Source organism: Phyllostomus discolor, chromosome 7, assembly GCF_004126475.2.
Source record: "Phyllostomus discolor isolate MPI-MPIP mPhyDis1 chromosome 7, mPhyDis1.pri.v3, whole genome shotgun sequence".
Lineage (NCBI taxonomy): Eukaryota > Metazoa > Chordata > Mammalia > Chiroptera > Phyllostomidae > Phyllostomus > Phyllostomus discolor.
In genome coordinates, this window is record NC_040909.2 from 69,449,181 (window position 1) to 69,464,179 (window position 14,999).

The 14,999-nt window shown below is 32.3% G+C and overlaps 1 protein-coding gene across 2 annotated transcripts in view; it reads left to right on the top strand.

The window, feature by feature from the left end:
* Positions 1–14,999, top strand: part of SNTG1 (syntrophin gamma 1) — a 795,508-nt gene that overhangs the window by 705,969 nt on the left and 74,540 nt on the right. For both annotated transcript variants that reach the window (XM_028518478.2, XM_028518479.2), the window contains 2 exons: positions 7,844–7,996; positions 12,428–12,520. In XM_028518478.2, coding sequence (XP_028374279.1) covers positions 7,844–7,996; positions 12,428–12,520 — 246 coding nt within the window. The remainder of the gene's footprint in view (positions 1–7,843; positions 7,997–12,427; positions 12,521–14,999) is intronic.

Here is a 14,999-nt window from a genome sequence, read left to right on the forward strand (position 1 = left end):
AATTCAGGTAAAGTACAGTACTCATCAGGGGGAAGTAAGGAACTATAGAAAACAAGGAACTCTGCTGGTCTATTGAGTGGGGGTCAAAGAGTTGTAAGACTTTGAGGAACCAACTTCCTCCTTGGACCCCTCTCATTCAACTGAGAGCATTCTAAACAAAGAAGGTTTCACAGTAATTTACATGTTCTTTCTTAGTCCTGATCACCCAGGGAATCTGCCCTTTCAGCACAGAGCTGCACGACCCTGTCATTGTTTTAGGCTTAGCATGGGAACTAAGGCAATAAGGAGATTTTCTCCCAGACGATGAGAACTCAGGCTATGTCAAAGCCGAGGAGCGAGGGTCCGTCACCCTCTTTTGCTGCAGCCCCACAAATCCTTCTTTTGGGGGGCCTCCCAAAGTGATCATGCCTGCCTTAGGTCGTTCCCCCTGTGGGGAATCTTACCCGTCTTTGGCTAACCAACCAAGCTTTTTGGGGTTCAGCAGCAGAAGCAGCATTCCTGCCAGGGAGACAAGCCCTTGTCTCCTTGCTGGCTTACGGTTCCAAGGGCGTTCCCTTAGCTTTTGCCTAGGCGGGGGTTTCAGCTTCTGATACCAGTCAGGGTGGTTCCCAACACTATGTAACAGATCAAATATGGGCACTAACTTTCATCAAATTTGATTGCAGAAATAAAAACTTATTTTGGACAGATTATACCTGCATGCCTTGTATTTATATTAAGATTATTGACATAAAAACATAAACTGATACAATGAATACTAAAGGACATATATCTTTTCACATGTCAGGAATGGAAAAGAATTACATACAAAAGGAAAGAGGAATGTGTCTTATTCCAGATATTTAATGGCTCTGAGCTATACCATAATCAATTATTTTCAGAATGTATTTCTTAAAGTTATTTATATTAAAACATATTTCATTAGTATATATGTACATATGCCATATTTTATATATTTTAAAATTACACATTGTTATATATACTTATGACAACACTATTTTTATGTATGAAAGGGAATTTATTATTGATATGTATTTTGATGGTTTTACTATTATGTAGAAAAGTGAAAGAGAAAAACCAAAGGTTCCTCAGAATGATCTGGTGTGTTAATAGTCCTTTATGGAAACTCACTAGTTAGAATTTTTCCAGACCAATTGCCAATAACATTGCTTTAAATGACATTTATATACCAATAACTATGAATTCATTCAGAGTTGTCTCTTAATTACAAATGAATGCATTTATTACTTTCTAGATTCCTCTGCATGGATATCTAATAGATTTCCAAACTTAACATGCCCTCCCACAATCCAAATGCCCACCCCAGTTAATGACCATCTTAACTTTCCACTTGCTTGCTTCCAAGACCTTGGGGTCAATCTCAAGTCTCTCTCTCTCATACACTTACATGCTGTATCAGCAAAAGTGTATCCCAAACTACAGCTGTGAACTGGTTAGGTGACCTCATAGTTCAACTGCATTAGTCTGATTGTTTTTCTCCTATTTTTATGCCTAACCATTGCCCCCCACTAGCTTTCAATTTCACTCAAAGTAGATTTCAAAGTCTTCAAGGCAAGTACAGGACACTAAAAGATCTCTACCATACCACCCTCCTCATGCTTTCCCATCTTCCCTAGTCTTCTGCCACCTGCCCACTAACTCACTGCAATTTCATTATTATGTTTTGGCACACATAATCCTTGAGTTCTTTAACTTGTTGCCATCCTTCCCAAGCATCTAAATGGTTTACTCTTTCACTTCATGCTACTCCTCAAGTGGGACCTCCTTAAAGAGCCCTTTCCTGAGCATTTTGTTGGAATGACAAAGGCCCTGGAGACTGGACTCCTGAAAGCTTATAACAGGCTTTATCACCAGATGACATGTTATGATTAAACACATTTTTTTGTTTATTCTGTGAACTGTCTCATCCCCAATCAAACAAAATCTCCATGAGGCAGAGATATTGTCTGTTTTGCTTAGTGATATGTGTCTACACTAGAACAGTGCCTGGCATACATCAGGCATGCAATAATTTTTTGGTTGACATAAATTGAATACCTACTATGGCAAAGGGTCAAATGGTTTCTGACATAGTAATGGGGGTATGCTATCTTGAACTCTGCTGGAAATATTTCCACAGTTAAAAGTTACTGTATTTGTAAAAAGAAGTAACAAGAACAACAACAAAATAGATAGCATCTGATAGGACTGTGATGATTCTTAGGAGACAAAATCAAAAGCCAGGCCAAAGATTTTATCATTTATATCCATGAATGGTAATTGAACTTTTGGGACCCAAATCTTCCCCTTTATCTGATAAAATGTTCAAGATTAATTGTATACATTTTATGAACAATTTGCTAGCCAGATACTACTTCGCACTATGATCCACACTTTTTTATCTCCCTGGGCATAGCACTGATAAAGTGTAGCAGGGTATATAAATAAAACTGTAGTTTTAGGTGACACGAGTGATTCACTTTATATCTCATGTTGGTCAGAGCCATATAGGTCCATTCTGGCTGACTGATGGCTTTTACTACTTGAGGGATTAGGAAAAAGTTGGATAGATTGCAGTGAAGAGATACTAAAATAACCCCAGCCAGGTAGCTCAATTGGTTAGAGCATCTCCTTGATGTGCCAGGGTTGCAGGTTCTATTACTGGTCAGACCACATACATATAAGAATCCACCAATGAATACATAGATAGGTAGAACAAAAAATTGATCTGTATCACTCTCTTCCTCGCTCAAATAAATAAATAAATAAAAAGATAGCTGAAACAGCACCAATGTAGAGAGGTAAAGTAATGTGCTTGATTTGGTTTTATAAATAGAAACCTGAAAGGTATGCTTATAACTGTTCTCAAAGCTATAAAGGGTTACTTTTTAAGAAGTGATGTTCCTAATGTTTTAAATCACATGTCTACAATAATTAAGAAAAACTATAAACTGCAGTGTGAGACATTCAGTTTTCAAAAAAAGAAGATTGAAGAATAGTTTTTATATACTGAGTACTAAAGGGCAGAAATTAGAATTTCATTCTTTGGAGATATTTAGAAACAGGGTTGTTTCAATTAGTTTTTGAAGGCAGTACTGAATGACCAGCAACACTTCCTACTGTTTATAACCCTATGAATGACCACATGTATAGTGAGAAGTAGTACATTTTTCCCACTGGAAAGCCCTTTTTCCAGAAAACAATAAACTCTTCCAGTAAATTTTTAAGTATGGATTTCAAAGGGTTTTTTTTTTTTAGTGTAATGTACTTATCCTCAGAAGTAAAATATTAGAATTGAAATCTGGAAGACGCTACTCATAACTATTAATTAAAACTGTTACTCTCAACAGGTAATTTTGTAAGTCATTCATTTTAATATTATAAGAAATTAAATTTTGTTTTGTGTGTCTCCTTTACTTTTTTCTTTCCAGTAATGCTAATTTATGTCAGTAAAGCTCCTGTTTGTTTTAATAATGAAACAAACATCTTAGAGAAAATCCTGATATCAGTCAAAATAATAATGAAAACCACCCTGGCTGGGTGGCTCAGTTGGTTAGAGCTTGTCCCATACACCAAAATGTTGCGGGTTCTATTCCTGTTTAGAGCACAAACCTAGATTACAATTTGTTCGTAGATTGCGGTGCGTACTAGAGACAACTGATTGATGTCTCTCTACCCCTCTCTTTCCCTCTCCCTCTTCCTCTAAAAGCAATAAACATATCTTCGGATGAGGATTAAAAATAAGATAATAATGAAAATTTATTCAAGTATATTAAATAAGAAATGACTACAAATCAATGCCAGGATAAAAGTTTTATTTTGATTATATGATATTGTTTATAAAATTTTAAAAAACTATTATGTAAAAAAGCATTCTTCCTTTGAAGGTTCATAGCACTCTTCCACATGGGCTGCTAGTTGTCTTCACTGAAACTCTTTTTTTTTCCTTTTCTAAATCTTGTGGGAAGCTAAATCAAACACATATTAAGCCAGTGAAGGAGCTTAAACTATTCTGGTGGATAGATTTAAACAAGGAGATTGTTATGGATTCTGTAACTGAGGAGGCTGTTGGAAGGACAGGAAGTTTGTTGGGGTCATTATCCCCTACCTAACAGAGTCACAAAAAATAATGTTGGTTTTGCTCTAAGATATCAGTTAATGCATTTGCATCTGAATCACATAAATTCTAGTGCCAAGACAGATGCTCCAAAGGAAAATTTTTGCTCTTTGAAACTATCAGTCTGCTAGTGCTCTGGTGGTCTGTGGGAAGTTATCCCACATCCACCCTGTTTAAGCCACTCACCTCTTTCCCCAAATAGTACTGAACCTAAGAATTTTAATCTCAGAATATTTTATTCTAAATATTAAATATACTTTAATTAAAAATTAAAAAATCTCTGAATATTCAGTATCTTTACTTATTAAGTCATTTAAACTTTCTAGACTTTCATGGTCTCAATACAGAATGGATAAGTAGAAAATGTCTGTAAAAGCTTTTTGTAATATATATGATATCAATCAAATAATATATTATTAACAGGAATAACAAATGTCTATAGGGATCAGGGTTATCATATACAAAGCTATTTTGAGCTGGGACAGAATTCTAAATTTCTGTGGACACACACACAAATACAGCACTTACAAAAATTTAGAGAATGGCAAAAGTCAAATGTGCCTAAGTAACATCAGCTTCAGCAAGTATGTTTCCCTTTCATTGTGACTAGTGTTAGTTTTGTTAAAAAACTGAGCCTTTCTTACTCTCCTAATGTATATGTCATACATTCTATACAACAATGCCACACTGTAGTATAAAGGAAGGAGTGTGTGTGTGCATGTACTGGAACATAGAATTCTGAGTCTGATATAACCCAGGCTTTAGCGACACTCAGTATTAGTGATGGCTAATGTTAATTATTAGTGATATTGTTAAACACTTAACATAATGAGCCAGTCCCATTTCTAAGTGATATACATTAAAAGTCATTTAATCTTTACAAGATCCTTGAGGTAAACTACTATGATCCCATTTTTTAAAATGCCTGCACTATTTCTAAACTGAATTACTTCCAAACTAATGAATTTTAAACCCTAGATGAAACAACTTCTAAAATGTGGAAGTGACTAATGGGTCAAAGATCCATTTCCCTCCTTAGGGAAATGAAGGTGATAGACTAGTTTGATGGATCATTATAAAGATTAATTTAGAGAGTGTATTTGAAATATATGTTTTATGTTGTTTTTCTAAAGTTTGCTTTATATCCTTTTATATAAGGATTCAGATTTCCTAAGAAGGAGAAACATTGAAGTTCTGTTTTCTCTTTTTCCTGATAAGGCAACTAATATCCAGAAAAATGAATTAATTTACATGTATAGAGTGTTCATTTGGATTTATTTTAAATGAAGTCTTAATACCTAAAGTGTATTGTATTTTAATTCAATTATTTATTTAAATTATATATTTTTTAAGTTAAAACTTTTACTTTTCAGATGATGAGATTTGTCTGTGAATATATAAGTCATAATTTACAAATTTAATGATATTCAAAAGAAATATTCTGGCATGCATAAGGTGACATTTTAATAGAAAAGTGATTTTCCCATCTTAGTATCTGCAATTGGTATAAAAAATGAAAATATTCAAATGTATGGACATCACTTTCACTTACTTTTGATGTATTCTTATGTAGCAAAAAGAAAGTAGAAATGATATAATTAATTATATTATTAATTGACTCAATGATGCTACTGTTCTAAATTCTGTATGTCCAAAGCTTCAAAAGGCCAAAACTCAAAACAGCAGATTTTGGAGATAGAAAAGGTTGATTGATTGAGAGAGTATCAACAAAGAAGAGGGGAGGTCTATCCTCAAATCCACCCTGAGAAAGTACAGTTTGGGCTTCTTTTATGAAGCTGTGGGTGGGAGGCAAATAAGAAGGAATTTTTTTTTCTTTAAACTTGTGTCAAAAGCAGAATTTCTCTAAGGATTAGCATGACTGTGTGAAGGATATGGGAACAATACAGGCATGAAGAAAACAGAGTCAGAGACCCAGCATTTCACTCTGTTAAAATGTAACTTAAAAATAAATGTTATTTCCACACATATATTATACTGGCTGAATAATATGTATTCTTTTCATTCTGTGATATACAGAATTATATTTATAATATTTTGAGTCAAATTCCCAAATTTCTCTTTTGCAATATCTAATGGTGGAAACTATTTTGTTGTATTTCAAAATTTTCACTACACAAAAAGATTAAGAATTATATTTTATAAAGATAAAAATAATATTATTATAATAGGTTATTAAAACTCATTTATTTGTACAGGACTTGTAGATAAGTCCCTTTAGATACTTGATTAATCACAAAATTCTAATTCAAGATAATTGGCAGGATTTAATTTTGATGGTATGTTTTTTCTTTTCATTTCAATTGTTAGGATAATTACAAAAGAATAAAAATAGTTATTTATTGATGAAGACTCCACCCTATGTTTGCTCTCCTTTTTCATAAAAAATCACAGTTTTTGTTACTTTTAATTAACTTTATGTATAATGACAATGATTTCTTGATTCATGACAAGTTCAATAAAAGAAACAGTAGCAAACATGACAGTAAGAAACAAGTTTAGACAGTTTATGAATTTATATTTAATATAAATATAAAATGTGTATCCTTCACCTGCCTTTCTTATCATTTCCATTTTTAATTTCAAAAACACCATTAACTTGAAGGAAATAAGAGTTTTAGAGTAGTGATCATGGTATCCAGAAAGGTGAGAAAGAAAGTGACTTGCCATATCAGCAAATATTGGGTTACATAACTGTAATATTCAGGAGAGAAGAAATTATGCCTATAGATGCAGAAACTGGCCCTAGGAATAACTCACCAATATTTGGCAAACTTTTCTGCTTTTAGTTTTATATATTTAAAGTATAATAAAAACTCATGACTACTTATATCAATGTGGCCAATAATTATTCTAAATATATGGTTTATTTTGTTTGTTTTTTAAAATAAAAATACACCGTGCTTATGCTTGTTGACATCTGGATACTTTAGAAAAGTATATACTTATTAACAAACACATTTGTAATGTGTCATTTCTGTGTAATATTTCTTTATAAATGTGAGTCATATCCCAGAAATGGCAGTATTTGGTTATTAGTCTGCAGAAAGCATCCAAGATACTTGGAATAAATCTTAAAGACTAGAGAATACTACTGAAGGAGGAGTCATAAATGAGAAAAATGCACAAATGTATGCTTAGCTAGTATTTTTTATTTCCATCTTTAAATGATACTTTCCAATGTGCAGAAAGTATTCTGGAGCCTATTATTTCTCTTGGGGCCAAACTGATACTCTATTTAATTCATCTTGACAACTCTGTGAGAAAAAAAGGGAGATTGTATGTTATCCCTTTGTATGGTAAGAAACTTTGCTAGTAAGGTCGGAGCCAGAAATCCTAACTTCTATTTTATGGACATGCTTCAGTGTCAATACAGAGAAGAACTGTGTTAGTCATGAACTTTAAGGCCTAGAATTTTGGCTGCAATGACCTTTTAAATTAAATTTATAGGGGTTACATTATTTAATAAAATTATATATGTTTCAAGTATACAGTTTTATAATATATCATTTGCACATTGCCTATATGCTCATCACCCAAAGTTTAGTTACCCTCTAAGCAGTGACCATTTTAATGAAGTTTTAGTGACAGTGTAATCTTTATGACTGGCATCTCCACCATGCATTAGTTGACATTGATTTAAAATATGACAATGTTAGCAATATGAATTGATGTATGCCAGCCTGTGTAACTTCAGGTTTTCATCAGGACAGTGACCTGCTGGATCGGCGGAAACACTGTTTCACTGTGCAGTCTGAGACTGGAGAGGACCTCTACTTCTCTGTGGAGTTAGACTGTGACCTCGCCCAATGGGAAAGAGCCTTCCAAACAGCAACCTTTCTGGAAGTGGAAAGGATACAGGTGGGGGTCCGTGGAATGTTAGGGTCTGAAGCTCACACAGGTGCATGTCCACTTGCCTAGAGTTCTCAAATAAATTAAAAATAGTGTGAAAACACAGTTCGCTGAGTGTTGATCTCCTCAAATACATTAGATAATTAGCCATTGTGATTAAATGAATAGTAATGCAGCTTTGAGAAACATTTTATTTTTTTTATAATTTGATCTCTTTAGGCTATTTCTTACCACTCATCAAAAGTATAGTGGTAATTAATTAGATTCGGCTCCACTTTAAATCTAAATGAAAATATTCTTATTTAATTACTCTTTTACAAGACCATTTCCTGTTCTACCATCATGACCACCTGATTTCAGCTAAATGGCTCCATTCACTCATAATGCTGTTTCTTGCTAGAAAGCCTTCACTTCATTTCTACCCTTCAAAAGTACATGTAGACTTTGAAAATTTTTCATGGATCATAACATCTATGAAGGTTTTCCTGATTTCCAGTCTACTTTGCCCACTCATCACCACTATTCCACCCACAACAATTCTGTTCAAATCCCCCCACTTATGAACACCAATATTACTTTCTTTTGTCACCAGTATTATTTTCTTAGCTCTGGAGCTCTGGTCTCGCTGCCATGTATTGGAGTGATGTGTGCTTGGCATTGCTCACATCGAGTTATAGTTTGCTTGAGATTATTTTATTCATCTAGCAACTGAAGTACAGTGCATTTTGTATATTACAAGTATTCAAAAGATAATTATTAAACTTTATTTATTAACTATAAAGTTATATCTAATCAAACTTCATAGAACTTTCAGCCTCTCCAATTCAGAGAATCATGAATGGAACAGGTTACCAAATACTGGCTCTGCCACTGACTGCTAACAGAGACATATGGCAAAACTGAACAGTTATGGTGCTCATGCCACATGCAGGTGGATTTAGAGCAGGGACTTAAATAAACGCAAAAGGAAATAGTTTTGAAAACAAATATAGGAAATAGTAATATAACTTTGAATAGTTCTAAAATGCTTGTTTACAATAGGTGACTTGGATGCATATTTTTTTCAATGTATTAAGCTGCTTTTTAACATCTATTAATTTTTTATGACTACAATTCTGTATTCAGTACATCAAGTTGTGCACATTTGACATGGCAATCAGGGGAAGAGAACAGGGAGAAGACTAAAATTTCATTTGTTTCATTTCTCTTGATGTTTTCTAATAGCTCTGCTGATCTGCATATATCCAAAAATGCTTAAAAAACAGAAATATTGTTTTAATAATTTAACTGCAAAGAACCTCAATACAGAAAATAGATACCTGAATATCATAAATAGGAAGAAATTATCTTAATTATTATTTTATTTCAAGTTTCAACACCTAAGACCATTTTAAAGTAGGACAACAGGGTGGTGATGGTGGGGGTGGGGAGGGGGCCTAAGGGGAGTAAATGGTAATGGAAAAAATATAATAAAGATTATAAATTAAAGTATCTTAGTTTAATGAGAGTTGACATTTTAAATGTTAAATTTATACTGATATTTTTTAGGTTTTTCAAATTATCATTTCCCTAGAATATCACACTTGGAAACACATGGTGTTTTCAACTTGATAATCTTGCTATTTAATATTTCATTTTAAATCTCCTGATGTTTAGAAATAAGAGAGATGAAATTATGTTGTTTCACTGTATGTCAATACTTTAAAAAAATGGATTCATTTATGTAAGCCGATATCTTGAGCAATAGCCCATTTATTTGGACTATCACCTTACTTATTCAAACTACCAACTTATGATACACATAGTAACTAAAAACTAAAATGTTTAATGCCTTTTAAGCTTTAGATTTTAAATGTATTTTATAATTTCCCAGTCATAAATTTTCTACAAAAATACAATATTTTATGTTGATTACTGTATCAAAAATCAATAGTCAATGACTCAACACTTTGGTGGCATTGTTTTCAAAATTCAAAGACTATGAACACATTTACATGACAAACATTACAATGTTTCCTTCTATGTTCACAATAGTCCCACTACCATTAAGTTTGATTAAGAAATAAAATAAAGGACATATGACCTGTTGTGAAATAAGCAGAAACATGGAAAATTATTGAAATGACTAATGTAGTTAATAAATAAAATTGGTTTTCATTTTGAAATTGATTTTCTTGAATGGGATTGCATGCTAACATTTCCTAGTTTCTAATCTATTCCTTTACTTGTTTACACATTTTCTGATCTCTAATGTGCTTAATAATGATATAAATATCAACTAATTTATTTTAAGAGATTTCATTGAATGCAGTACATTTCTAAACATTCTACGTCATCCTTTATATTAACACCTTAAAATTTAGAAAATCATAATAAAACATGCAATTTTATATGAATAAAATCTTATATTTCTCTAATATTAAAATTACCAAATAGGACTCAATTCATTCACATTATTTTTAGTACCTTTGCTTGTCTTATTTGTGAACAATTTTCCGAGTAGTAAGTAAATATATTGGTGAGAAGTAGATAATTCTTTTGAACTTATACTAATTCAATTTGAAAAAATATATATAGCTCTTTTAAAATAGTACTTTTAAGAAAAAGTGTAATACTTTTGAAAACTGGTTTCCTTTAACTATTATTATTTCAAACTCTTTCCTATGTGTTTTATCAAGATATAGGGAGTTAACTATCATCTAAAGGAACATGTTAAGAAGTATTTTATGTGTGGTGTATCTTTATTGTGTAATAGTATATAATTGTGCAAAAATTTTTGAAGTGTTTCTAATTTGAACTTCCCTAAAAAGTATCTTTTGCTTTTTTCTAACTATAATTTAATTTTATTATAAAACAAATGTAGAAATTAAACAGATTAAATACTTTAATATTAAAATATATTAAGTGTAGTAATTATATGTGCTTATTAAGTTTATATATTATAAAATTAAATTTCAGTATGCCTCAATTTATATCACTTTCAATTTAATGATTATTGAGACAATATGATTTGTTTGTACTTATAAACTTAAAGAAATAAATTTAATGTTCTATAATTTTCAATTTTTCCACCTGACATATTCTTTTTTAAATGGTAATACTTGAAAGTAGCAAACAATTATGTCTAAATTGGGGAAAACCTTAAACATTCCTTAATTTGATAATAGTTTTAACAAAACAGTAATGGGTAAGTGCAAGCATGGAATATGCTCATATATTAAATAAAATCACACCCAAAATGAACTGAAAAGGCCTATTAAGTTTGTTTTTTAATATGCTTTTTTTGAAATCCTACTTCCAAATGAATAATTTGACATGGCTATAACTTTCCTGTACAAAGTGGGCTTAAACATATGAATATAGTATATAGCTTTTTGGTGAAGGCAAAAGCATTTATTCATTATTATAGAGAATGTGATTCATTCAATGCACCTTTATGTACAGTATACAAAAACATAATACAAAACATAAAATGTAATACTGTACATACAAAAACATATTGTTTTCTGTACAGTATTACAAATGATGTAAGAATTGCTTTTGAAAATTTGCATAAGATAGATTTCTCTCTCTCCCTCCTTTTCTTTTTCCTTGTTTAACTACAGTTATTTTTCTTTATTTAAATCCCACTTACAGTTTGCAATGGAATGCAAATGAAACTGGCCCAGAGACATAAAAATGCAACATGTTGCATGAAAGCCCCAAGTTTTTATTTTACATGTCATTGTTATATTTTAGTATCTAAATTATACTAGTCTTTCCAAAATTTTTAGGTAAGTAAAACTATAATTACTCTATCTCAGTGTGAAAAGTCATTGATTATTGATTTATGAATAACCAACAGTTTATGCAAATAATAAGTGGTAAATGTCTTTGAGAAATAGCTTATGCTACATGGGTGAACATACAGAGACTGTTAAGATCAAGATGTTTCGTGTATATTTTTATCTTCATCACAGAATCTATTTATGTGCCTGACAATTCTCTTTTAACAATATCTGTAAAAGTGGCATGCCAAAAATTTGAGTGATACTTTAATCCTTTAATAATTCGCATTTTTAAAATGAAAATGTAGTGATATTTAGCTGGAGGACCAAACAACTTTCATAATTTTGTCTACCCCTAAACATTTTTGTACAAATTTTATTGCCAATATAGTAGGAGATGGCTGCATAGTGCAAGGAAAAATAGTCCTTTAAAAAAGATTGGGAACTTGCACCTGCATACCCCTTGGAAGGTCAGAAACGATGTGACTTCTGTTTTATTAGCATTATGGTGTTGATAATACTATCTACATTACACAATTACTGATATTATTATTATCTATTATATAAGCAAGAAATTATTAAAGAAGCTTTCACACAGTCTTGCACAAATAGCTATTAATACTGATATTATATCAATCGCATAAAAATTAACAGTGTTTTCTATTCTGTTTAGTGCAAGACTTATGCATGCGTGGTAGAAAGTCATCTAATGGGACTCACGATTGACTTTAGCACAGGATTTATCTGCTTTGATGCTGCAACAAAGGTAATGTGTTTGGGTCAGCTCTGAGAAGTGTGCTCTGGACATTTTAATTTAAGAATGATTGAAATAACTTCAAACACCTGTCAGCATTTTAATTGGTTAACCTGTGTCAAATTTAAGATTCTCATTTTTGTTAATAAAAGTTAAATTATATTTTAATATCTTTATAAAAAACAAATGGTGGAAACAGGGGAAGGAGGTGGGGAGGACTGGGGTGGAGAGGAGGAGTGGGGGGAGAAAGGCAGAAAACTATACTTGAACAATAAAAAGTGTTAAATTTTTTAAAAGATTTTATTTATTTATTTTTAGAGTGGGAAGGGAGGGAGATAGAGAGAGAGAGAGAGAGAGAGAGAGAGAGAGAGAGAGAGAAACATCAATGTGAGGTTGCTAGGGGTTATAGCCTGCAACCCAGGCATGTACCCTGGCTGGGAATCGACCTGCGACACTTTGGTTCACAGCCCCGCGTTCAATCCACTGAGCTATGCCAGCCAGGGCTAAAAATTAAAAAAAAAAAATAAAATTTCAATATAACAGATATGTTGCCACAAAACATTAGAACAATATAAACTGCATATATATTATGTTTGTTTATATATATATAAAATGACAGGGGACCCAAAACCCAGAATTTATTCCTTAAAATGGTGCATTTATTTTTACATATTTGAACTTCAGTCACCTTCAAAGTACTTTCCATTTGATACAATACACTTTATTGAGATATTTTTTCTACTGCTCAAAATTGTTTTTGAACTTGTTGATTTTGACGCCTTTTAGTGCCTCTGCTGTTTTTTGTTTCACTTCTTCCACATCAGCAAAATATTTCTGTTTGAGGACTTTTTTTATCAGAGGAACATAAAAAAGTTGATTGGGGCAAAATTGGGTGAATAGGGAGAGTGGGGTATAGGGATCATGCCATTTTTTTGCTCAAAAACTGCTCAACACTCCGAGTGGTGTGGGTGTGTGCACTTGTAAGTCACCCATCATGAAACGGGAAATGCATTCAAAGAATCTTCAAAAAAAAATTCACTGAAGCCAAAGGCAGCCTCTGACAACAATGTCAACTGGTACAGAAGCACAGATAGGTTCCTAGAATACTCACATTTAAGAGAAGCATGTCCCTCCAGTGGCCTGCCCTCCAGAAGATAATTCCATTTTGGGGGAGTCCCCCCTTATATACATATATGTTCATTTTTCTCTTTTCCTAAAGGTATGACATCATATTGAGGGGAAATTTTCTTTCTCAAAACTTTTTTAAGCAAAATGTTCTTTTGATTATTTTCTTCATCAGCATCTCTAATATGAAAGTAGATAAATCATATTTTTTAGTTTTATAAGTAATATATTAGAATTATAGAATGGAGGAATTTGAGTATTTGAAGTTTCTAGTCAGGGCATATAATCCTTGTAAATATTTAACTTCATAAGTTCTTACACTATCTGATTGGGTGCCCTTTCCATAAAGGTTATGGCTCTGGGAGTTATGTGTACTGAGTGATGAAGGGCACCTTCTCAGCCAGTCATGTCTAAAACATTTTAAAGCTCAACTGACCCCCTCCCCACCACTCATATCCTATATCACACAGTACTGCAGTCATTGCTGCAGTTTGTGATCCCGGCTGTGGTCCCCAAGAGAAACCATTCGATTTCTTCCCATAATGACATCATTTCTTTAGATTCACTCCATTTTCTCCTTTATCAAAGTGTGGTCTCAGAAATAAACTGATGTATTCCTTCTCACTAATTTTAAGGATTGAGGGTAATTCTTTACTGGCAAACTTATATTTTACCTAGAAATTAAGCCTTGTATAGGATTTTCAAAAACAGATGCAAATAAAATGTGACAGTAATACAAATATGTGAGAAAGACAGAGTGTATAGACAATGGGATTATTTTGATCTTGGGAAAATGGAAGTCTAGTGACACATCCAGTTGTTCACAGCCAAGTAAGATGTGGGTCGATGTTTGGAGATCTTATGATTTTTTGTAACTAAGCAACCAAAATTGTCACACAAAAGCTCACATTATTTAAAGATGGCCAATATTTCTTTTTATTTTGAAATTGTAAAGTTAACAAATAGCACACATATGCTGGTCAGATTTGACTGTCCAGCATGTTGCCTTTGCCTAATGACAAAAATTTCTTCTCCGAATATGGAATTTCAGATGCCAACAGCTCCTTCAATAACTTTCATATGAGACTTATATAAACTCTTCCTATAAACTAAAGTCTCTCCCTCTCCCCCCCATATATGTGTGTGTATGTAATACTTTTCAAGTCAGCACAGACTCATGAGTATTAAATCAGTTTAATTTAATAATTTAATTATCAACCAGATTCATATGTATTTATTAATATAAGTATTTTAAAGAATAAATTAATATGATTGGAGAAAAAAGTTGAAGTGTGATTTTTAAAAAAGAAAATAGTATTGCCACAATTGCCACCAAACCCTATCACATGGTGAAAAAATATATTTT